The sequence below is a fragment of the Struthio camelus genome, chromosome 7 (genome assembly GCF_040807025.1).
Source record: "Struthio camelus isolate bStrCam1 chromosome 7, bStrCam1.hap1, whole genome shotgun sequence".
NCBI classification, from domain to species: domain Eukaryota; kingdom Metazoa; phylum Chordata; class Aves; order Struthioniformes; family Struthionidae; genus Struthio; species Struthio camelus.
The window spans coordinates 30,799,783-30,823,557 of NC_090948.1; the positions used below are offsets into that span (position 1 = coordinate 30,799,783).

General features: G+C 41.2%; 1 protein-coding gene across 4 annotated transcripts in view; it reads left to right on the top strand.

Annotated features, from left to right (window-relative positions):
- The first annotated feature begins 327 nt into the window (after positions 1-327).
- Positions 328-23,775, top strand: part of CSGALNACT2 (chondroitin sulfate N-acetylgalactosaminyltransferase 2) — a 34,174-nt gene continuing 10,726 nt past the window's right edge. Inside the window, exons 1-3 of one of the 4 annotated variants that reach the window (XM_068950587.1) lie at positions 355-440; positions 11,930-12,156; positions 17,798-19,052. In XM_068950587.1, coding sequence (XP_068806688.1) covers positions 18,371-19,052 — 682 coding nt within the window. In that variant the 5' untranslated portion in view covers positions 355-440; positions 11,930-12,156; positions 17,798-18,370. Of the gene's footprint in view, positions 441-11,929; positions 12,157-17,797; positions 19,053-23,775 lie in introns of all 4 variants that reach the window. The other 3 variants (XM_068950588.1, XM_068950586.1, XM_068950585.1) reach the window with 3 other exon arrangements.

The following is a 23,775-nucleotide window of genomic DNA, read 5'->3' on the forward strand; positions in this document are numbered from 1 at the left end:
GCGCGCTAACGGCCGCGCGCTAACGGCCGCGCGCTAACGGCCGCGCCGCGGCCCCTCGGCTGACAGAGCGGCGCCGGGCCGGGCCGTCCCGCGGCCACAGCCCAGGTTCCCTCCCCGCTCGCCGCAGGCGGAGGCCTCCTAGCAGTTCCCAGCCACCGACCCCCCTCTCCGCCCGGCGGCGGCGGCGGCGGCGGCGGCGGCCCGGGCAGGGGGCGGGGGGCGCCGCTCCCGCTGACAGGCAGCGGCCCCGCCCCCGGGGCGGAGGGGCGGGCGCCCCCCGGCCGTCGGCGGAGGACGGGCGAGGCCGGCGCCGGCGCCGGCCCCTTTAAGTGCCGCGGCCGCCCCGCCCCGCCCGCTCATTTCCTAGCGCACAGGAAGTGGGGCCGCTGCTCCGCGGCTCCGGGGGCGGCGGCGCCGGAGCCCCCGCCCCATCCCGCCGGGTGAGTACGGACCACGACGCCTCTCCGCGGTCCCCCGCGCCGCTTCCCTCCCTACCCCCCCCCCGCCGCCGCCGCCGCGGGTCCCCGCAGGTCCCGGGGTGCGCTGCTCTCCCCGCCCGGCTCCGCTTTCTGCCGCCGCCGCCCGCGGCCGGGCCCCCGCGCCATCCCCGCGCTGCGCGGCGCGGCGGGAGCTCCCCGGCCCCGGCGGCCAGGAGGCCCCTCGGGCAGCGCGGGGGGGAAACGGGGCACCCGAGAGGAAAGGCACGCAGTAACGCCCTCGAAACGTCCGCCTTCCCGAAAGCGAAATCTGGGCGCGGTGAAGCCGCTCCCCGGTCCAGGCACGGGCGCTGCCGAGGGGCGCCGGGGCCCGGGCAGCCGCCGCGCCCCGCGCAGGGCCCGGCCGCCCTCCGCCTCGGGCGGGGAGGCGGCGGGCAGCCACCGCTCCCTCCGCAGCCACATGTCTTTCCCGAAAGTTTGGCTTCCAAACTGCGCTTCGCTAAACGCGGAATCAGTTCAGACCCCCTTTCGGCCTTATTGCCGGGGTTGTGCCGTGTCCGGTTTCGCTGTGTGCGTGTGGGCGCTTGAAATTCGTGTTTTGTGCCCTTAAAGGGGACTTAAGCCAGTTAAAACCCAGTGTTACAAATCAGCACCTTGGTAAAAACAAGCGATGCACCAGTAGCCGTATTTAAAGTCTGGGCTGGTTGTGTCCCGTCTGCTCTACAAATGGTAGCTATGTCACTCGGAAGATAAGCGGGTTGGATCTTTGCGGTCTAGACTTTTTCAAATCTTTCTGATGTCGAGGCCTTAAAAACATCCTTTGGTTTTAATCTTAGCATTATCTGAACAATAAAGTTTGTGGCTCTTCCTCCTCACAGTTGTGTTTCCATTGACTAGCATTTAATATGCTGAAGAATGCGTTTTTGGAGGTGAAGGTGTCTGGAGATAGTATTGAAAACAATGAGGTTAAATATCTCCGCAGAAAGCGTCATTACAGATTTCTCTTATCTCATTGTGACTGGGCATAATTGATAGTGCAAGACTGGAGTGGTCATAATGGCATTGTTTTGCCTTAGCGTAGAGGCAGTCTGGGGTTTGGCTTTTGACTTAATGCTCAAAAACTGCAAGAAACCTAAATTGCTCCCCTTTTTCTTGCCACCCCCCCCCCCCCAAGTAGAAGAAAGTGATAAGAGAGAGGGCATCTACTTGTTTTCCATGGAATATTATTTAGATTTGCTTAGATGATTTATACGGCATGGTTTTTGTCAGCTAGGTTCTTGCTTAGTAAATTCAATGCTGTTGTAATTGTGAAAGTTGGAAACGTCTGGCATTGTTGAACAACGTAAAGTTAAAATTCTGTCATTGCTGTGTCATACTCTGTTAATGCTGAAATTAACTCATTTATCAGAGGAGTACTAATGCAGAAATGGGGATTCCTATTTGCAATTGCAAGATAAAATTCTTAAAGCTGAGCATAAAAAACTTAAACTTAATAATAGTTATTTTCAGTGAAACATTATCTAGATCTACTTAATGCTTATTTTAATCTGTGGTTATGTAATTTTGGTTTTTGTGTGTTTTTTTTCTTGCAAGTCCCTCTGGGTGGAAATTTAGACATTGATCTCTTTCTTCTAAGATTGTAGATGTTTGATAAGTTGTTTCGCTATGATGCGGAACTTAGAGGTCCAAAAAAGTTGCTGCCTTAATATAGAGTAAATATCCCACAAACTGAGATCAAACAGTAAAAATTCTTCCCCCCCCCCTCTTTTTCTTAAACATGGTAGATGCTAAGGCCCATGAGTAAGACAGTTTCTTCCTTTCCAACTTGCCTTAGCTGAAAGTTCCTATTCTGCTTCGGTATGTTTGAAGGAAACTTCTGGCTTCCCTTTATTTATTAGTTAGATAGTGATTCCTCAAACACTCTCAAAGACAGCAATTTGGAAACATTCCCAGTAGCTGTCAGTGGAGGTAGATGCATTTTGCTGACAGGGTGTTAGCTGTGGGCCTCGTTTAGACCCTGAGGCTTTATGGGAGACTCTTGCCAGTCAGTCTTCATCACAAGTATCAGGAGACCCACAAGCGTTGCTCCAATACCACTGTCCTAAGGCAGCAACATCCTGAGGAGTTAAGAACATAGTGAGCTTGAAGTACAGGACTGTATGGCATAAATAGGAATTGTTTGACTTTTGCGTTCCTGAATGAAATGTACGCAGGCTTCAGTGCAGTTAAGACCTGTTGAGTTTGAATAGTTTTTCCCTTCTCTTCTTGATCCCATTACTTTGCTTCAGCCTTTTCCTTAGGGTTAAAAAATTTCCCAAACAAATGAACAAATAGAAAACCCCAAACCTGTTGTTAAGACTGCTTCATCATGGTAGAAGCTGCACCAAGTTATTCTTGAATTTAAATTCTTTGTTTTCAAGTTCCAGCCTCAGGATATGGGTCTTCTGAAGTAAGCAAGAAATATCATCTGAGGGCATAGCTAAGTGATAAGTAGCTGTGGTCTGTTGCCAAGAAAACCCACAGACATATCTGGCATAACAGTTCCTACCCTTGCATCACAGTCTGCTGCTTTCTTAATCGTTAGAACTGTTGTGTGGGCCACTCTGCAAATCGAATCACCAAAATGACCTGAATTAAAAAAAAACACCTTGGGTGAGTGGGCATGGGAAACATGAGGCCAGGTTTTTCACTGAAGAAAACACGTTGCACAACTTTTTCTTAACTTTGAAACAGTTTCTGTCATGATGAAGCAAGCTTCATGACTTGCAGTATTTTCTTTTTAAATAATGCTGAAGCAGGGCCACGGAGGTAGAGGGATATTTGGGCTTTGGATTGGGATTTGGATGGCAACTGGAACTGATAATATGCTCAGCTTTCACTTAGCTCATCTGTTTTTCTCCTCTTAAAGGACTAGCCCCCTGTAATAAAAATATGGGAAGACACCATAATAGTCTTGCTGCTGGAGAAATAAAATAGTAAACGTAGACAGGGGTTCCAAGCACACTACATCTTTTATATTTTAAAAGAAAAAAGAATGAAAAAAGTTCCCAAAGGGCAACTACAGAGAGAATGTTTCAGGAGCATAATGGTTTTCATAAAAAAAGGTTTTGTGCTTTATCTATGCAAGTAATTATCATCTCGCAAGCTTGGTGCTGCATATGGGGAAATGAGGTCGTAAATAACAAGATGTTCCTAGAGGAATGTAATGTTTGTGTAGGGGAATGGGAATATAATGTTACTTCTGAATTATAGCCACATCTTATAACTGCAGAAGAACTTGCAAAAGGACACTGCTTACATCTGCCAAAACAGTTTCGTTTTGAATGATAGTAAAGCCCATCACTCCATTATAGTATTGATTATTAGAGAAGTCTGAAAGTGTAAGCTTATTTTAATACTCTTAATTTCTTTTTTCTGTACTACTTCTGAAAGAAAACATTCCCGAAGGTGGGAACAGTATAGCCACTTGTTAACTTCCTTGTCACCAGTGTCCCTTGGTGCGAAAGGAGTGCAACAGGATATGGAGTATGGACTTTTGGGGCTTCATCTAGCTTCTGCTTTAATTTAACCCTATTTAAAAATCTTTATGGTAGGACTGCCTATACCTAAAAATGTAGGCAGACAGAATAGACAGCTTAATATTTCTTGGGCATCTGGCAGTTGTTATATGCCTAATCTAAGTAGGTCGTGCTGATGGACACTGCTAGCTGAGAAATGGTTCAAGAAATGGTAGGAATAACTAGATAATCACTGAAAGGTATATGTAGTCACTGGCACTGTTGACATATTACATACTGGACAGTATTGAAGAATAAAGGCTCAAAGGGAAGGAAAAACGAACTTATTTTCCTAATTCTCCCAGATTTTACTGAAGCAAAAATAAGGCCTGTTGAAATAGGTATGAGAAGCCTGTACTCTTGTTGCGTTGGCTCTATTTTGTCCAGTGTTTCAATTTTGTATATTGTAAGACTGGTAAGAGATACTTACTCGACAGTTATTTCAAATTAAATTGTGGAGGGAAGAAAGTATGTTCTGCCTAAACAGTTTTTAAAAAAGGTTTATCCCTCTTACAAATGCAAACCAAGCGCTCTAGAACTCCCTTGTCAGTTTATTGATGGAATTGGCAAGCCCCTGCAAACGTGCTAGAGTGCAAATCTGAGAGCTGGAAAGTGCGTATATGGAGCATCGGCGTTTCCAAACTCCAAACTAAGCCCAAAGTATCCGAATAAGCCTTTAGATAGGTGAGGGGGCATCATGTGAGGAAATCTTGCGCATGTTTTTTTATCTAACCATTTCCTGCCGTTCTCAATCATCTCCTGCTGTAATCAAAAATAACTATCGTGATAGGCCTGTTTCCGCACTAACTTCTACCATGGTACAAGTGCCGCCTTTGTTCTAATCACTTCTTTTAATCCTCACTGTAAGTCTGATGGAGTCTTTGTCTTGACGTCTTCTGCCCTCTCTGCTGATACCTACATGTTTCCAGGAGCTGCACTGTCTATTGAGAATGGCTCCTCGATAGATGTCTTTGAGGATGTTGCTGGCTGCTCTGTGGGTGAGTGATAGAAAGGGTATGCCTATGTGTTTTTCTTTCCCCTTCTACCTCCTTATTAAGCAGTACTCTAGCTTGTGGAAGGGGAAACAATTTCCTCTATGGTATAGTGGTTTTTGGTAGGAATTTCATTTAAGGAAGCTGTCTAGAAACTCTGAAGCAGTAGCCAAGGGCTAGTGTGAATGCCCTTCTGGTGCCTAAAATGAATATTCCCAGTAATTTCTCAAATTATGGCAAGAAATGATGTAAACTATCAATTAATTCATTATTGCAATAGATAGAGGGGTGAGCATAATTTATTTTTGAAAGTTTGAATGCAAGTACATAGAGGCGACTGAAGAAAACGTGTGCACAACTGAAGCAGTATAGTATTCTTCAGTAGCGTAAAGATTGCTGGAGTAAAGCTGGAAAAGGGCTGGAAGGGCAGACGCAGGGAAACTTGGAACTTGTTCTCCTGAAAATGGGAACTTAATTTTGCTCTTCTTTCTCTAGTTTACTGCAGATAATTTTTTAAATGAAACTGATATTCCAGTTGTAGAACAGAAGTGAAATTCTCCCACAGCTAACAAATACTCTGGAGACGGATCCTGCCACATATCTAGTGGCTGTCGGAGTCCTTTCTTTGAGTATGACTCAAGATTCTCGTGTGTTCAAAGGTAAAATAATACGACACAAGAGTTAGGACTAAACTTAGAAATACAATACTTGCACGTGTTAAGTATTTCCTGGTAAGGCTGCTAAACAGTCAGGTTTTTTTATCTCTGTATACACATCTGCCTCTTGTTCTTGACTTTGGAGACAAATGATCAAAAAAGGAGCTTAATATGCCTGTAGTATTAATCATGCTTTTTGCCAAGACAGTAGGTCAGCATTTTCAAAAAAGATCTAAACTATAAAACACCTAAACTCTCAAGAAGTCTGTATATGAAGCTGTGCTAGCTTTGTAGTAACACATTAGGGTGACAAGCCCCAGCTCATCTTGCTAGGAAAAATGGCCCTAATAATTTTCCAGATGCTGGTTGCAGGAGAAAGACAGCGAAGGACAACTTCTAGCTTGCAGGTATCTAGCTGCAGAAGTCATGCAAGTTTAAAACTGATGGCTGAGGTGCTGTTGTGAAGATATGCTGCAGATAATTGTTGTCTGTAGATATTTGAAACTTGGTGTGTGGGTTTTTTTTTTTGTATTTAATATGTGATAGTTAACTGTAACAAGATAGCATACCATATGGTCTGTGAGGGTATCTTTCTCTTACCAAAGGTAAGTTTTCTTCCGCTGAAGTGTGCGTGTTTGGAGTTTGCATCTGTTTGTTTTCTCTGGAGAAACAGTAGAAATAATACTGGAACAATTCTTCTGGGTTGAATTTTCTTGCTGTTGCAAGGGAGAGTGTTCAGCAGCAATTCGCAGGGAGCAACTGAAGCCTGCTCAGGACGCTGCTGTGTTAAAGCACAGCTGAGAAAATGAGGTAAACTAGCTTATGTTTTGAAGTACATGCTGAAAATGCAAAGTGCTAATCTTGAGTGTAGTTTAGGGTCTGTGGAGTTATGCTGAGGGCCAAGTCATCAATTTCTACAAAATTAAAGCTCTCCTGAGAGAACGTTTTGGGCGATAGCTTTCAGATGAGGTCTGGTAGCACTTCTGCTGTTTCTTAAAGGCTTCCCCAAGCAGTAATGTCGAAAATGAGATACTTGACAGCACTGTTGCTGCTAGTCAGACCTGTGGGCAGCATATGGCTTTCAGCACTTTCTGATGCTGGTGCTCTGTTAGCGTGGAAATTAAGACTTCTAAGTGATGGTGGTTCAGTCCGTCTTTCCTGTGATCTGGGAGCTTTTGGTATAGCTCCTCTTTTGGTAGAGGTCTTCTGAAGAAAAGACTTTGATTTTACAAACTACAAGAGAAAGTTTCAGTTGCAGTTGGGAGAGGTAAGCCAGAGGCTGGCATGGATGGTGTCTAGCATAGACGTATGCTGGTGTTCTCGGCCTAGTCTGGAAGCAGTGCTTTGGCAGTAAGCCTGTGCAGGGCAGTCCTTTTCCCCCCGTGTGCCCTGTAGCTGAGTTCTAGCATCCAAAATACTGCATTGGATTCTGCTATTAAGCCCTGTTTCTCTGAGTATTTTTTCTTCAGATTTCAGACACAATTCAGTAAGATTTTTTTATTCCCTCTTCCCCCCACCCTCCCATCAAACCTTTCAAAGTAGCTTCTTATTTGTGTTAAGTTCCTGGGTTTCTATTGGAGCTTTACCTGGGTGGATGAAAGAGGTGGAAAAGTGGCAGATTTAAGCTGAGGGTCTGAAGGGACGAGAGGAGGTAACAAATTTAAAACGGCGTTGAAATAGCGTAACAAAGCTTTTACCGGTACCCTATGTCAATTAAGTCTCTTGAATAAACAGTTCATAATAAGTGTCTGCAGTAACCATTTATCTTTCCCTGTTGTGAAGCTAGGCTAGCAAAAATGTGGCTGTGAAAGAATGGCACAAGAGACCAGCAAAACCTATCACGGGGTGGGGGGATGTTACGGAAACTCCAGGCTTCTCTCCCCTCCAAGTGGTGGTCCTTGAAGAGCAGAGGAGGGAAGGGTGGTCCCGGGGTCCCAAAGACCAGCTTCAGAGACTTACAGAGTAGAGCAAAGAGATGGTGAGGGGTCATGTCCAGTGTTGTTTAGTGTTTGTTTATTATAGTAGCACTTCTTAAAATGTTGTCTTGCTTTGGGGAAAAAACTATCAAGATAGTTTTGGCAAACTGCTAGCTCCTCTGCTTCAGAGGAAGTCTGGTGTTGCTAATCCTTTAAGAGTAACTTTTTGCTCAGTTATAATGAAAAAACTGAAAAGATAGAGGTGAAATAAATGCATCTCATGGTACTTCTGGAACACACCAGATGTTTCTCAATCACTTGGCCGCTAGCTGTCATTTCTGGTGGCATATACTCATGGCTGATTTGTTGTGCTGAAAGCAGAGCTTAAACTGCTACTGTAGCTGTTAGCTACTCTAAAAAAATTTGTAGGTTGTGTTCCCCCTTCTGTCCTAGATTTATGGACTGAGGAATAGCTCAGTGATCACATTGCTGTATAGCACACGTGAACTTAAATTAACTGTTTCCATTCATTTAAAAACAAACAAAAAGCCACCTCTAAAATGATTGGTTTTTTAAGGCAATATTTTTCTTGGAATTTTTATATCAAATTGTATTTTTAACTGGCTTTGGATGTTTTGTAGCTCTCAAGCCAAACTACCATTTGGACAGAATGAACAGAAATGTCTTCCAGTGGATGACTTCAGCTGTTTTATTGCCCTTCCAACTTGCAATAAAAAGATTTCTATGCAAATATTACATGGGCCAGTGTGCCACACAAAATTTGGCAGTAAACCATAACTTTAAGGAGAACATTGCTGTGGTAATACTTAGTGCATAGTTGTCTAATGAAACTGCTTTTTATGGAATTTAACTCAATTGCCTTGATACACTTATGCTTTTAAGATTGTTATTAATAGGTGCCTCAAAGCTTTTTTTTAAAGAGATTCATCAGTGTTTGAGAACCTAACTTCTCACTGCTTTCATTTTAACTGCTACAGAAACATAATAGTCTGGATTTGTGCCTCCATGAAAAAAGTGTTTCCTACCATAGACAAATTATGGAGGGGGGAAAAAAAAAAATCCAGCTGCTCCACCAGATTAAGTGTCACTAACTTTTTTTTTAATGCTGGCCAGTTAGCTGTGAAACTGTTAGAAGTAGCACCCTGGCCAAGGACTATTCTTTTCCATATGTGTGTTTTTAATGGGGTAAAAAAAAAGCCATATGCAATAACTACTTCACTTTCAGGTATCTTTGTGAGCTTCAAAGGCAATTCTTTGTTCTACAGAATTTAGCTGTGTTTCATGAGTGTAAGGAAACTGTTGAATGTACGCTCCCTTTCCTTACCTCCCACAATGGGAAGCGTTCCTCTGACTTTGTGTAGGAATTTGGATGCTAACTATGCTTTAAATATAGCATAAGATCTTATATATGTTGTAATATATATTTTTGCTGTGGGCAGGCTGCAGTAACTACAGGGTCTAGATCTCCATACATAGAGAACTAAATTATAATTGGAAGGGATATGAGAAAACAAGAGAACACTTAAATCTGAGAACGTAGCTGTGGTACGTTTAGGTGGAGTAATTCACAGAAACGCACCATCTTCAGCTCTGTTTTTGCCTACTACCATTCTCGCCACTGAGAGACTTTGTTGTGTGGGTGCATGGGTTTTTGTTTATTTCCTTGTATTGGTAGGAAATGGCATGAGTAAAAGTGTAGGTGAAACATGCTGTGCAAATACTATACCCTTGAGTTAGGATCACTCGTCTTTGACAGTTACATTGCATTGGCTGTAGCATCCCCCCTGTATGGGGGTGGGAAATATTTAGCTGTGGCCTTTTTAGACGTATCACTCTGCATATCCAGAGAGCATTTTACCTTTCCTTGTTCACTGTGAGGTGGTGCAGGTTGGGTGCAGTTGTTTTTTTTTCCCCCCTATCCTTTGAAAATAGACCATGTTTTCCTGCACAAAAGTATTCAAAAAAAAAAAAAGTAATGCTATAGAATTAAAACTTAGGATGTTTGGTTAATTTCTTATTTATGCTTCTTGCACAGCTATTGCGCTGTCATGTTGGAATGAGCATAAAGGTCCTTTCTTCCTTAGTCAGCATTTCTTCTGAATGAAGACAGACACCCTTCAGCCTTGCCCTGCCCCATGATACGTAGCTGCTCTTGAAGTGTTCAAATCCTGCTTTGAAGTGGCTCACTTCTGAGAGGCAACCCTCCGTGGACGCACATAAGCGCTCTCGGTTGAGTAAGGTTGCTGAGGAGATGTGCCGCTGGACCTGGAATAAAGCAGTCTGCTGCCATCGTAGTTACCCACACCGTAATTTACGTGGCGCTTCATGGAAAGCGTGTGGTTAATAACGTTATTGCAAACCATATGACAGGGCAAAAACTTGACCTACTTTTACCATATTTAATGCTTATGTTAAAGATAACTTACTGCCTAGGAGATGGTAAGTTTACCGAGAGAAAGTGCTTCTTTCTGATAGAGGTGCTAAGGTAGTAACTGGAACTTTTGCTACCATTTGTAGGCTAAACTTTAACAGCCTGTAAGGTAGGCAGCTGGTAGGCAAAATAATTTTAGCAGTGTGATACTGCTGTTCCATTAACTCCCTTACAGTAGTGGGAAAATGACTTGCTTTTCCAAGTCTGGGGTTTGTTTTTATGCCAGATTTAAAATGAGGGTAGAGGCTACAACGATGTAAAAACCCACAGGCTAAATAATGTAACTATAGGAAAGTGTATGTAAAATAGAAAACTGATTTGTGTTATAGCAACTGAAGCTAGTCAATCTTTCAGGTTACCTATTCAATAATTAAAAATGAAAGAAACCAAACTTTTCAACTGGTCTTACCAAAGACTTTTTTACTCAGCTTCTTTCTTGCCAAGCAGATGTTGGTCGTCTTAAAAATAGCAAAACAGCTGAGTTGACTTTTATTTCCATACCTTATCTAAAATAAGGATAATTAATAGCTTAGTTAAGGTGTAGCTCTCTGTATTTCACATTCAATCCAGCAGGTCCTAAATGAACAGGTGTGCTCTGGCTTCAGTGAAAACTGAAGTAGGTCTCCTATTATGTTCATTTCTTGCCTTGGATTAGGTAGAAAGTAAACCCCGTGAATAACACTGCTCTATCATTTGCCTGTTTTAGTATGTAGGGATGCTGTTTTGTGCCGGAACAACAAATGCCAGGACAGATGATAATTTGCTTGCTTCTGTCAGCCATGGAAGATAATACCACTTAAGTAAAAAGACCCCGGCTTTTTGCTTGTAATTTCAGAGTAGATTGTGTAACTATTGGATGTAAACTATTCCAATGCATTTGACATCTTCTTCATTTGAAGATGATAGTGTGGACATGACTGGTTTTCGAGGGATTGTTGTGGCAAAAGTATCACCATTTCGGTGGTGTTGGATATTATCTTGCACTTGCTTTCTCTGCTACTTTAACTGTAGTGCTGAAAGTTGACTCTCTAAAAACCCTATCACTTCCTGTGCTGTCAGACTGTCTTGCTAGTTTATCTGCTGGTTGTGAGAACCAGCAGTGCCAGCCCACTGGATGGGGGATGTGATGGGAAGGGTAGGATGGCTCCCTCACACAGGCATGTTGCTTTGTATTGACTTGAGCCCACTGTAAAAATACACACCAGGAAACCTCTGAAATTGAGGCTGAAATTCAGGAGAGGGTTTGGAAGTGAGTAAAGAGCAAGAGCTGCTTGGGTGCCTTTCATAGGATAGATGTAGGTAGACTGAACCCTGCAACGATGCAACCCTGCTGCTGGCTACCTGCTTTGGTTGGGTCTGCTGGAAGCATGCAACTAATGTGCAGGCTCCGAGCCTTGTCTAGAAGTGGAAACATGCAGAATTGCTTATCGATAAAGCTACGAGGTCTAGCATTGAGAGGGAGCTGTGCGTAACAAGAGAAGTTACAAAATCCCGTGTATTTGCGCAGTGTATTAGTCTCTAATGTGAAAGTAGAGACTTGTGGAAGATTAGCCTTAATTTTTGAAGATCAGTGTTTCTGCTGGCAAGACCATAATGCTGCTTTTGTAGAATAGACAGTTTGCGAAGGGACTGCATATGAAAATATTTTCCTTAAGCCTGTCTCTTTTGTGAGCAGTAAATCCTGTAATCATTGTTACACATCACTGAAGTAATACATTTTTCTACTGATTCCCATGTTTGAACTACATTTTTTAATACAATTCTTCTGCTAAACATCTGATTCCCCCCTCCCCCCCCATGAAAGAACTAGACGTATGTCAGAAGTTACCTGTTTCAGATAAGCTCTGGCACTTGATGCTTAATTACAGGCTTTTTGTAATGTATTCAGTAATTTTCCTTCTCTGTGTGGGTTTTTCCAGATCCTTTACTAAAAATGAAGTAACATCCTCTTCAGAGGCTGGTGTGCAGCACCTACCCGCCTCCTTGCCGGCGATCTCTGTGCTCATCGGTGGAGGCTTATAACGAAGAAAGCAGAGGAACACCAAGAAAAAAGTGAATGAGTATGAGCAGTGTTAACTGATGGCTCGACGCTATCCCAGGCCGTGAGCTGACGGCTGAGGCTGGCTACAGTAACGTGGAAGACTAGGTATCTGCTGCGGCTTAGTCTGCAGCATGACTAATGGGCAGGAGCTGAAGGCGTACATGTTACTCTTGCATATTTAGCAGTTAAGATACGTTCATAAGGATGAAAGAGCACAGAAGGTTTTGGGCTTGAGTTAGATCTGACATGGAGATGATTCTCCCTACAGATTCTCCCAGGGAAGAGAACTTCTTCTAACTCTTGGACTTCTGGTTTAGATCTGCGATGTGCTGGAAAAAATTTTCTGTAGAAACTGTCCTGTTCTGTTTGCGAACTACTACTAAATTCTGAAACATCTGCTTGTCTCTGATATAACTGTGACTTATGTGAGCGCTGATTGTGATGTATATTAAGACAACTTCTGAATTCCTCTGGTTTTATTAATTTGCTTTTGATAATTTGGTGGTTTTCAACTTCTCCGCTGTCCTGTAGCGTCTGTGTGTATGTGTGGCTGTGATGGGGGCCTAGAATGGAGCTGTAGCTGAAAATAAATCAGATTGTGGAACTGTGATGGTAACATGCTGTTTACAGTTATAGTCCAATGAAGATGTGACTAACACTTAGTTTTCTGTGGAGAAGTGAGAGCCTCCGATTGCCAATTTGGATATTTTTCTCTTCATTATTTTTTCCCTTTCTGTTACCTTCCCAGCAGCACAAAGCTTTGGCTTCGGTACTGATCTAGTAGAACTGTAATACAGCATTAAACAGCTTTCTCTGCATGCCCCTTCTGAGGCTTTGCCTTGGTGGACTAAGCTGTGCGAGCAGAGAGTATGCCTCTCTGCGCACTTAAGGTGTGGCTTGAGGTTTTTCATTCTAGAGTTATACAAAGGTAGCCCCTGGCAGCACAGACCACAAGCTTTCTTTGTCTATCTTAGTTTCAGCAAATGAGAAAACAGCTGTGGTGGCCCAGTGTTTCTCTAGTGTTCACAAACAGTCTGGAAGAATAGAGTGTCACTGAAAACAGAGTAAGATGAAATATTCAAGGGATGGTACTGGCCCTTATGTTTTCAGTGTATAACTTGCCAAGGAGAGAGAGGTATGTGTGTGTGGAGGGATTTAAGACAGTGTCTGTGGCATCTGGGTAGAATTACAAACAATAAAATAACTATGAAAATCAGCTGGAATTTCATAAGCAGCTAAAGTATGACCATCTCTAGGGAATGCTGAATGAGAAGGACATGTCTGGAATGGAACATGTTAAAATGAGGAATGTCCACAGAGTCTAGCGTGAAGCAAGAATGTACAGAATTAGGTCACTGCTGTAAATGTGAATGTTTCCCCTCTTTAGAAAGAGGTACTCATCCTTTGCAACAAGGAACCAAAACAGAATGCTAATATAAAAACAAATTAAAAGGCATTTTCAATTAGCATGTTGGTCTATTCCATTGTGCTTAGAGAATCAATGAACCCTTTTGTAAGGAACAGAAACATTTCCATAGTTGAATATACATAAGACCCTGGAAATGCAGAAAGAATAACAACCAGTTGATTCTGGAAAACTTGCAAATCTTTGAGCATTGTATGACTGTCAGTGTCCCAGTCGTTGGATATCATAGGGATTCTTGCAAATAGACTTACTTCAAAGAAATGGAATAAAGTGTAATATCAGCATATGCAGTTTCAAAATTTGTGATTTAATCTTTAAAGAGTGGAATGCTGATCCCAGGGGCTGCATGATTACTTTTTTTCCAGGTAACCTAATAAGACTACAGACTTTAGAATGCACTATTCTACATTGAGTTCATTTTCATAATGTGGTATTTAGGATGCTGTGTGTTTCGCATTATGCTTCGTAGCCTGCTTTCTCTTGTAATAGTCTTCTGCAACCTGGAAGTAGTTATTGACATTCCTGTAATGATGCTGTGCCAGACCTAACTTAAGGAATTTAACTCGTCAAAACTGAGTTGTGAATGCATGAAATTAGTGCTTCTCTGAGAAGAGAGGATAGTGAAATAGAGGGCTTGTTAAACCTCCTCTTCTGATGGGATGAGAGTTAAGATTCTTCCTGGCTTCCCTTTCCCTTCTTAAGGGGAGCAAGATGAAACAGGAGTACTTTTTCAGAGTAAACTGTTTAGCTGCTTAAGAATGGTAGTAGCGGCAATAATGAGAAACTTCACCACTGTATTTAAGGTGCTGCTGTTCATGGGGATTACTTCTTCCCATAGTGCTAAGGCATTGGTATGTAAATCTTTTGCTGGTAGTAGAGCAAGTATGAGAAGACAATGCCAGGAGGAAGAAAACAGAGTCCTGTTACCTGCTGTTAACTATTATGTCTTTGGAAGTGTTTCATAGGATAGCACTCTTGAAGGCTGTAAACAAGAAAAATTCAAGGCTTTAAAGGCAGGAAGGAAATCTGGCTCCTTTATGATTACTCTTTTCTCAGCAGAAGTAATATGAAAAAAAGACAAGATTTCCAAATCGGCTCAGTCCCTGCTGCTTTAGCAAACTAACTTACACCTTTAGCTTTCCATGTGCAATTTACAACCTTAATGTTGTTTAACATATCTGGTTGCATGAACATTCCTTGCCTTTAAAGGCCACGGGGAATCGGTAGTAGGAAAACTGCCTGCTCTTTACGGTGTCACAGTAAAACTGTTAAAGGTGTATCAGGCAAGACCTGTCTCTGCAAAAGGCTGCCTTATTAATAAGGTCCCCAGGTCCCCAGAAAGGGTTTCAACTAATGAGGAAATTAGTAGAGCCTAGAAGGAAAAGAACCAAATAAGTTTTCTGCAGCCCTCCTGATATGTAATTTCTTTTGCTTCAGAAATAGGCTTACTGTTTCCTCTTCTCCAAAGTACTTTAAAGCAGTGCTTCGTAAAGCAGATCTCTAATGTAAGTAGGTAAGGTGTCAGTAGGTAAGGCTCAGAAATCTGCGGTTACTCATAATGTTTTGTTCTTGAGTTTGCTAGTCTTGAGACTAGCAAATGGCTAGTCTTTATAGGCATGCTTATTTTTTTTAATCCATATTTACCATAATAATGTAGATTTTGCCGCAGTAAAACTTGTTAAGAACAAGGTTGTCCTTTCATGGCCTCCTGCTAATCCTCTCTGAGGGCTTCTCAGACTCCTAATACGTTTTGTCCTCTTGAGACCACATGAGGAAACGTGTTGTCATTTGCTTCTAAGAAATGAATAAGACCTAAAGAAATTTAGTGGCTTATCGAAATTGGTCATGTGGCAATATATATTGAAAGACTGGCAAATTGAATAAAGGCCTCCTAGGCTAATACTCCAGCTTCGGGGCATTTGTTTGTCACTTAACAGCAGCTGGTGATTGTTTAAAGTCCATGGTGATAGGAGGTTGCATGACTTACCGCAGTTCCTGCCCCGTCCCCAGGACCAAAGGCATTTCTTCCTAACATGAAAAGCTAACTTCGGTGTTGACATGAGACCTGTGTTTGTGTATACAGAGATGTGGAAATGCTGTTGTTCTTGACAGTATAACAGCAGTAATAACCTTATGCAGTAAATATTACTTGAGACAGGATTTGTCAATTTTTATGCCAGTCAGATAGCTCGATCTTTGTTCTCAATATGCCTTGACTGACCTGTGATGTCTCAGCTCCTTTGTGGAATGGCTTTAGTACAGTCAAACAATTTTTTTTCTTTAATCTAGGTTTAAAGAAATAGTGTTCTTTGTTAACTGTGGCTTCACCTCTTGCTTCCTAAAGTAAGAAACATTTGGGATGGAATGAGCAAAAACATCATATAGACAACTTCAGTAAAAAGCTATTACTTCATTTCTGTGAACTAGTTTTGTCCTGTGGACTCTTTCTTCTGTCTGCCTTGATTCACCACATCTGGACTCTGGTCAATGGTCTGAGGATACATCTGGTGTTGATCACTCTTTGTAGGCATTTAACTTGCATTTGTATAATGTTGCATTTGTTCAGTGAAGGATGACTAACTTCTGTCTTATTTGGACTTGAAAGATTGTCTTCCAGAATTCAGTTTAGATCATTGTTACTTATTTTGTACCAAAGTGTTCAGTGGTTTCACGTTAATTCAGAAAACTTCAGTTTTAGATGACTATTGCCTTTTAAGTTGCTGCATTTAGAATTTTTACATAAAGGCTCTAATCTTAAATGGGTTCATAGGCAGTGATTCTAGCACTAGAAATACTAATAACTGTTTCAAGCAGTCCTAAGGCTTCAGCTGGACTACTCCTGGGTCTGCAGCTCACACAAAACCAACAGTATGATATGTATGCAAGCTTAAGATCAGCAGTTCCCAGCATTGGTGTTGGGGGTATGAATAAATTATTTAATCTTTCAAACTTTGTCATTTACAAGTAAGCTCCAATAACAACACTGAATATCGTGATAGTGCTGATGCATGGTACCTGGTACTCACTGAAGCTACATCCTGGTGCTGGAGGCAGAATGGGAAGGGAGGAGAGTTGCAAGGACATAATCAGTGTTTATGCTCTAAGCACATGGAACGCGTTGTGGCACTCTTACTTTATCCGCAAGAGTTGCGGAAGACTGGGTTTCTGGTTGGTGGCGATGTTCGATAACAGTCTGTTGGTCAACCCATACATAGAGAGTACTAGAGTGAGTAATCTTTCTCTGCTCTTTCTTGTTTCGCAAGCATATTGAAGTTAAACGGGTGTTCAAGTCCCAGAACTGCCCCCAAACTGTAATTACACAACCCAGTCAAAATGGACACAGAGCTAATAGATCCTTGGGTAAATTATAATAAGCTTCACTTATTTTGTACAGCAAAGCCTTAGACAGAAAAGTATTTTATTAGCCTTAGGAAGGAGCTTAACATGCATTCAGTTTGTGTCCCCTCCCCACCGAGTTCTAGTCTTTATGCTATAATTGAAATAGGCCCGTAAACAGTATTTCAGTCTAGAAATATCACTTTTGGTACCCCCCTCTCATGTAACTGTCATCTCTTTGCTGATCTTCTCATAGCCTGTTTGGTCAGTAGTATAAAAGGGTGACTGACTTTCAAACCATCAACCTCGCTCTGGCCTATCCAAAACAAAAGGGAGAAATGTTAGCGAACTAGTAGTCTGAGGCTGCTTTTCATCAACCAAAAATTTTGATTTGAATTTGAAATTCTGCTGAATTTTGACCTATCCTGAAAGGCTGTTTCTGTGACCTTTGTTTAAATCCACAGTGCTTTATTTATGAGTGAATAGTTCTTCCTGAAAGACACTCATAGCAAAAGCAAATGGAAATGCATGTTTCCTCTGCAGCTTCAAAATGATACTTGTGTGTGTTTGGTTTGGTTTTTTTCCCCCCTCCTGATCTAGAGCAATAGGAAGGGCATGTGTGGGGTTTTTTGTTTCTTGGGTCTTTTTCTGTGGGAGAGGGAATGGGGAGTTAAAAAAAAAAAAAACAAACATAAAAACAAAAAACCCCAAAAACCAAAAAAGACACTTTTTTTTAAGACTAGAAGAACCCTTACTGCTTTAGCCATCTGTGTGAAAATTTTCAGTGGATTGTTCGTATTGGTATTTTTCAGACTATGTCAGATGGAGTTACTGTTGGGTAATGCAATGGAAAAAAATGTTTTTATCTTCTTTTCCCACCCTTTCCCACCAGTGATCCTTTGTGCCCATGTGTTACAACTTCATGAGTTTTCCAAATGACCAGCTGCTTTGTAGTGCTAATATGCACCTTTCTTTTAATTTTAGGTTCGATGTTCATTTTGCTGACTCAAACCACAGATTCCAAGGAAAGGAGGAGAAAGTGGAATGAAATACTCAAGTGCTGCCAGAGGAAAACATCAGACTAGTCAATGAAAGTTACTATTACTAAACCGTAGACTCCTCTCATTTTTACATAGTAGGGAAAACTAAATGCTCTATATTCGAAGCTTGTAAAACAGCTTTTTGCAGACTTTCTTTGGTAAACTTCAAGGGGGCTAAATAAAAATCCCATAAGTATTCCTCGTAAGTGGAAATGTGATTCCTTGCTCATGTCTCCCTTCCCCTTTAATGGGTTTTTATTTTCTTTGGGGTGGGACATCCTGAACAAATCGTTTGGCGTCAACCATGCTTACAAGCTCATGGTCATGGATGATGTAGGAACTTCAAATTTATATCTCTGTAATGACACGTGATTAAGGCAAAGGTTGAAAGCTGCTCAGATACTGCTATATTAGAACTTATAGTAAATATTACAGTCATGCTTTCATTCATTTTCTAAGATTTGGACTCTTAGGGGATGTTCCCAGAAGGGTATGAGCAGAGAAGTCCTCTTTTTGGATGGGAAACGGAAGTATTATAAGGATGCCCAGAAGAAGCTTAATAATTCAAGCCAGGACTCGATGGCTATTAGTGGGTCTGGCCTTACTATTCAGTTTAATCTTGCTCATGTACTTGCTGGAGTGTGCTCCACAAACAGAGGGTAATGGATCCTTGCCTGGGATTATAGGCGAGAACATGGGTAAAGAATACTATCAAGCCCTTCTGCAGGAACAGGAAGAGCATTATCAAAACCGAGCTACCAGTCTGAAACGTCAGATTGCCCAGCTAAAGCAAGAGCTTCAGGAAATGAGTGATAAGTTGAAATCCCTGCAGGAGAAAAAGAGCCCCAAGATCAATGGTATGAACTACCAGGGTACCAAAGAACAAACATCTAACGATCTCCTAGAATTTCTTCATTCCCAGATCGACAAAGCTGAGGTGAGCGTGGGGGCTAAACTGCCTAGTGAATATGGCGTCGTTCCTTTTGAAAGCTTTACGTCCATGAAAGTATTCCAGTTAGAGATGGGACTCACTCGGCATCCAGAAGAAAAACCTGTTAGAAAGGATAAACGAGATGAATTGGTGGAAGTTATTGAGGCTGGCCTGGAAGTTATCAATAATCCAGATGAAGAAGATGGACAAGATGAAGATGATGGAATAGGAGAGAGGCAACTGTATAATGAAAATGATTTCATAGAAGGTATGGTGAATGTTTATTAAATGCTTTCCAGACAGTTTAGAGAATGTCCCAATAGGCATTTAATGATGTTTGTATTTCTGGCGTTTTTACCCGCTTGAATAGGGTCTTGAACACAGTAATTGCACAGCAGGAATCTTTAATTCTCATAATCAGAGTATTATTGCATCATTATGTTGTGTTTTGAGTAGGGAGAGAGAAACGTATTTCAGAAGAAAGGTTTACCACAATAATGCACAGGGAAGCCATATCCAGCTAAAATATTGAGGCATTTTGTAGTTGATTTTTAGCTGACTATTTGTGTTTGTCCTTATGGTACTAAGCAACTGAAATACTTCTGATAAAAACTAGTGGGGAGAGGGAGAAATTGATTATCTTGCTCTTGCTCCTGCATGATTAAGCTGTTTGGTAGTGAAGCTACAGGGTATTTTTCTTCAGATCTCTATGCTACCTTTAGTAGTCAGACTTTTGACTCTTATGGAGTGGGCACGCTCATGCTAAAGGGAGTGTTGGTAGATTAATGTGTCTTGATCCTGTCAGATGAAGAACTGTCCCAGATGGACCTCTTATTGAGGAGACTGGTATGCTACTCCTGAAGTCAGTTAACTAAGCCAGGAAACCTTGAACTAGGCCTCGTATGAAAAACGTGCAACTAATGGACAAAGCATGCATTGCTCTGAAACGCATGACTGTTAATATTACCATTTGTTTACATTATCTTGTTCTCTCTTCAGTCCTTTTTCAATGCTTGTAAATTTAATTACAAGACACTCACTTCTGAACAAACAAACATAGAAGGTATGCTTTCAGCGCTTCTGGTGACACACCAGAATAATTCCTGTAGAACGTGGCTTTGAAGGTACAGTGTAATGCTGAAGGAGACAAGTATTATCAAAAACTGCCCTTGTACCTGTTTTATATTTACAGTATTATACAGCTCATACTGCCATAAAAAACAAAAGTTGGACCGTGCTATATATGCAAGAGCATTACAGTAAAAGGGAATCTGGATCTCAGCGGTACTGGTGTCTGTCCTATTAAGCAAAGACATGCCGGAGAACAGTATCGTTGGCCTTGAAATAATCAGTTCTTTCGGTATGGGATGATGCCACTGGTTTGTAGCTCAGAAAGAGTCTCTTTAATAGCAGCCTGTTTTGCTGAACTGCTACTTTGTTGGAAGTTTAGTACCAGTACTTTTCACCATTCAGGAAGGTGGAGCAGGGTGTAGAATCCACTTAACTGTGTCAACATAATACAGCCAGTGTGGTATTAGGGCCTTGTAAAGTGTGGTGGGTTTTTTTGTGGTGTGTTTTTTTTATTTTTTACCTAAAACCATATTATTTTGCCTGAACGCAGTCATTCTTGCAGTGTCTTGTTTAATGGCTTTCTTTTTATATTAAGTGTGTGACTGCATTTCTTCTGCAATTTTAGATGCTCTTGCACTCTAATGGAATTTTTTTTCACTAGTACTGAAATGGTTCTTTTTTCTTAATATAGTGCCTTTAATGACTGCACACTTCCAAGAAGGCAAGCTGATTTAGGGCCCGAGAACTGCACTTCCTACCTCTGCCTCCATTCACACCAGTATATTGATAATTAGGAACCAAAGAGCATGTTTTCTGGAAACTGAACTAATGTCCCTTTATTGTAAAGGCAGCATCCTCAAGCATAGGCTAGTGGAACTGTAGAAAAATTATGCAGTACTTGAACAAAAATCTGTGCTATCTGTCATATGTATTAGTAAGCAGCCATAGTGGGATAGATGTAGTATTGATATTTTTGTCTTGTTTCAGCCAGAAGTTGTGGGTTGTGTGAGTATTCTGTGTTTTTTTTATGTGCATTTAAAAATAGTACTGGCTATTTTAGATACTGGGCCAGCAAAAAAGCTGCTCCTGTATATTAGCTGCTTTTTTATTATTTCAAAATTTTGAGCTGGTTCCATTCTTAGTTCTAAAGGGAACCTCCTGTTCCCTAATGCTTTAGCCTTGTAAGAGACTCTGGTGTGTTACTTAATTTGTCAGCCTGATGATGGAAACCCAGGCGGACAGTTGCTGCCTTTCCGTTTAGAAAATACTGTTCCCTCAGGCTGTCATAAACAGAGGGGTTCAAGTTTCATAGCAGACTCGATGCCTTTTACTGAAGCTGTTTCTGTAAATATCCTAAGAGCACTACTTTGTTGCCGAATTAGCATTGTTTGTTTAGAGAAAGTCTGTTAAAATTGACCTGAAGTAAAACAAATAACCTGTCATTTAACTTCTCTGTCCTCTTCAGTTGCTGATAGATTATTTTGTAACAAGTGCTTTAGGACTTTCAGGGCTAAGATGAGAGCTTTATGCAACCTCATACAGGAGGCTGGGAAAGTGTGAGAGGGTCGGGTTTTGTGGGGAGAGGGGGAGAAGAAACATGCTGTTGCATGAGTTAATACATAACCATCATTTATGCTTAAAATAGATGTACTAGTTTTACTTTTGTTTTGACTTGCAGGAATGCTTTCTCAAAACTATTGCATCTCTACCTGCAGAAATTTACCCACAAAATTGTGCCACTGCCCTCAAAATTGTGCCACTGCTGCAAGCTAAACTAGAAACGGGCATGTTTATTTAGAAGTGTTCTAACTTCCCACCTCAACAGTCTAGTTTTTTCATGTAGGTAAATGTTTGGTTCTGGGAATTATTTCAGCTCTTTCGTAGACTAGTTAAATACTAGACTAAACCTTGAGCTATGTAGTCTCCTATGGTATGTACTTTCAGATACATTAGTAAATCCTTAGAGAATTTGGTGACTGCTTAAGTAAGTTTTGAAGCTTTCATCTTTTTTTGTAGACCATTCCATCTAGCAGTATTTCTTTGTCACCACTGAACACGTCCTAAATTATTCTTCCCCTGTATTTACATTTTCTTTGAAGCCCAGTGAAAAGAATATCACTGTCTTGATTTGTAAAAGCATAAAGAATTTATTTTCTTACTGTGTTTTAGGATTTGCCTATATTAGTCACTTGTGGCAACCACAACTATAGATGTGACTTGAATCTTAATCTGCCTTCTGCCTGTTTAAATTTGTCTAAATTTAATTTTTTAATCTTTATTTTAGCCTTTACAGAAAAGGCATACTCAATTACTCTATACACGGTAGAAAGAATACACTTTATTTTACTCTTCTAATACTACATAGGCTGAAAAACTTCAAAATATATTCTAATGGATAGTAATGTCCCTGTTGCTGCTCTGTTTTCCACTCTGTCCTTGATCTAACTGTTCGTGCAGCTCTTTCACAATCTGCTCAGCCTCTGTGGTCTCTTTACATGAGGATATTCTGACTTCCACCACTGATGTAAGGAACCTGTACCCATGTTAGGGAGCAGCCTTTTTTTAAAGTCTTATCCAAAATGATGTTAATTTTTTTTTTTTTGTGTTGCATGATAGAGTAATGTTCCACACCCGCTTTGGAGCTGCGATTGGGCACACTTGCCACAGCCATGTGATGGCTATTGACAGCTTAGAACAATAACACAAAATAGAAATGATGTGCAAACACACATTGCAACTATAAAGATAACTTGCTGATGAAGACAAAACCATTAGGTTTCTCTGATCTGTAGGGCTGGGTTTACCACGCTGTTATTTTTTCCCTTTCTCTGCAACCCAAAAGGAAGCCTCAAACATTCTCAAGGTAGCATTAATAGAACAAATCTGACCTTAAAAGTCTTATTCAGCAACTTCTGTTTGAGAGGCACTTTGCATTCTTAATATTTCCATTAGATCTTGTGACTGTTGTGGAGAATATCATGAGAAAAAGAGGATTTCTCTTTTTGTATTCCTAGCAGTATTTCCTTTGCCAGAAGAGCACCCCTGAAGGGGATAAAAGTTGTGATACACTGTGTTTTCATGAATGAAGGGGTTTAGGACTACAAATAATGAAACTGACTGCTAAATTAGGCATTCTAAGAGAGATCTGGATTACAAGTAGAAGCTTTCTTTGACTTCCATGTGTGATAATATTGAGAATAGAGGATGAAGAAGATAACGTAAGGGTATTGCTTCTTTCTGTCCCCTTTCTTCAGAAGCCTGTGTTGTTGAAGTCTGGCATAGTGATGCAAACTCTTCATGAGCCTTCCTAGACATCTATATATTACTTTCAGTTTAGCTCATTCATTTGGTATATTTTAGGTTGAGAGCTCTTCTGTTGACTAGCCGTTAAAAATAACCCTTGGAAAATAGGCGTAAGTGTATTTTCAGAAGATAATTGTTGCCGCTAGGAACTGTACTGCACTGCTCATTTTTAGCTGGAATCTAATCTCTCATTGCTAGCTAATAAAGATATTGTTACTGAATGGCTACCAGAATTTGAGTGCTGTCTGAGCCTGCTTTTCTTGCTTCTGTGTGTCCAGCTGGGACTGGACAAAGTCCAGAAAATCTTTAGGTTTGAGTCTCAAGGGAAGACTCCCCATCCAAAATATATCCTTGGGATGGAAAAATGGTGTATCCCAATGCTGTATACTCAGTCAAGCCTTTTCCAGAGTCCTTGCCGTCCTTCAAACCCTGGGGACTGTTTGTGATGCAAACATCCCCTGAGTATCCCCATAAGATCAGAAAATAGTGTCCTGAGAATTTCATCAGGGAATTTTAATAGAAAATGGTACGTAGATCTTAGATTCTATAGACGAAATACTTTCTTGGTAACACCAAATGTAAGATTACAAGCCTTCAAGGGAATAGAAGAACAGCTT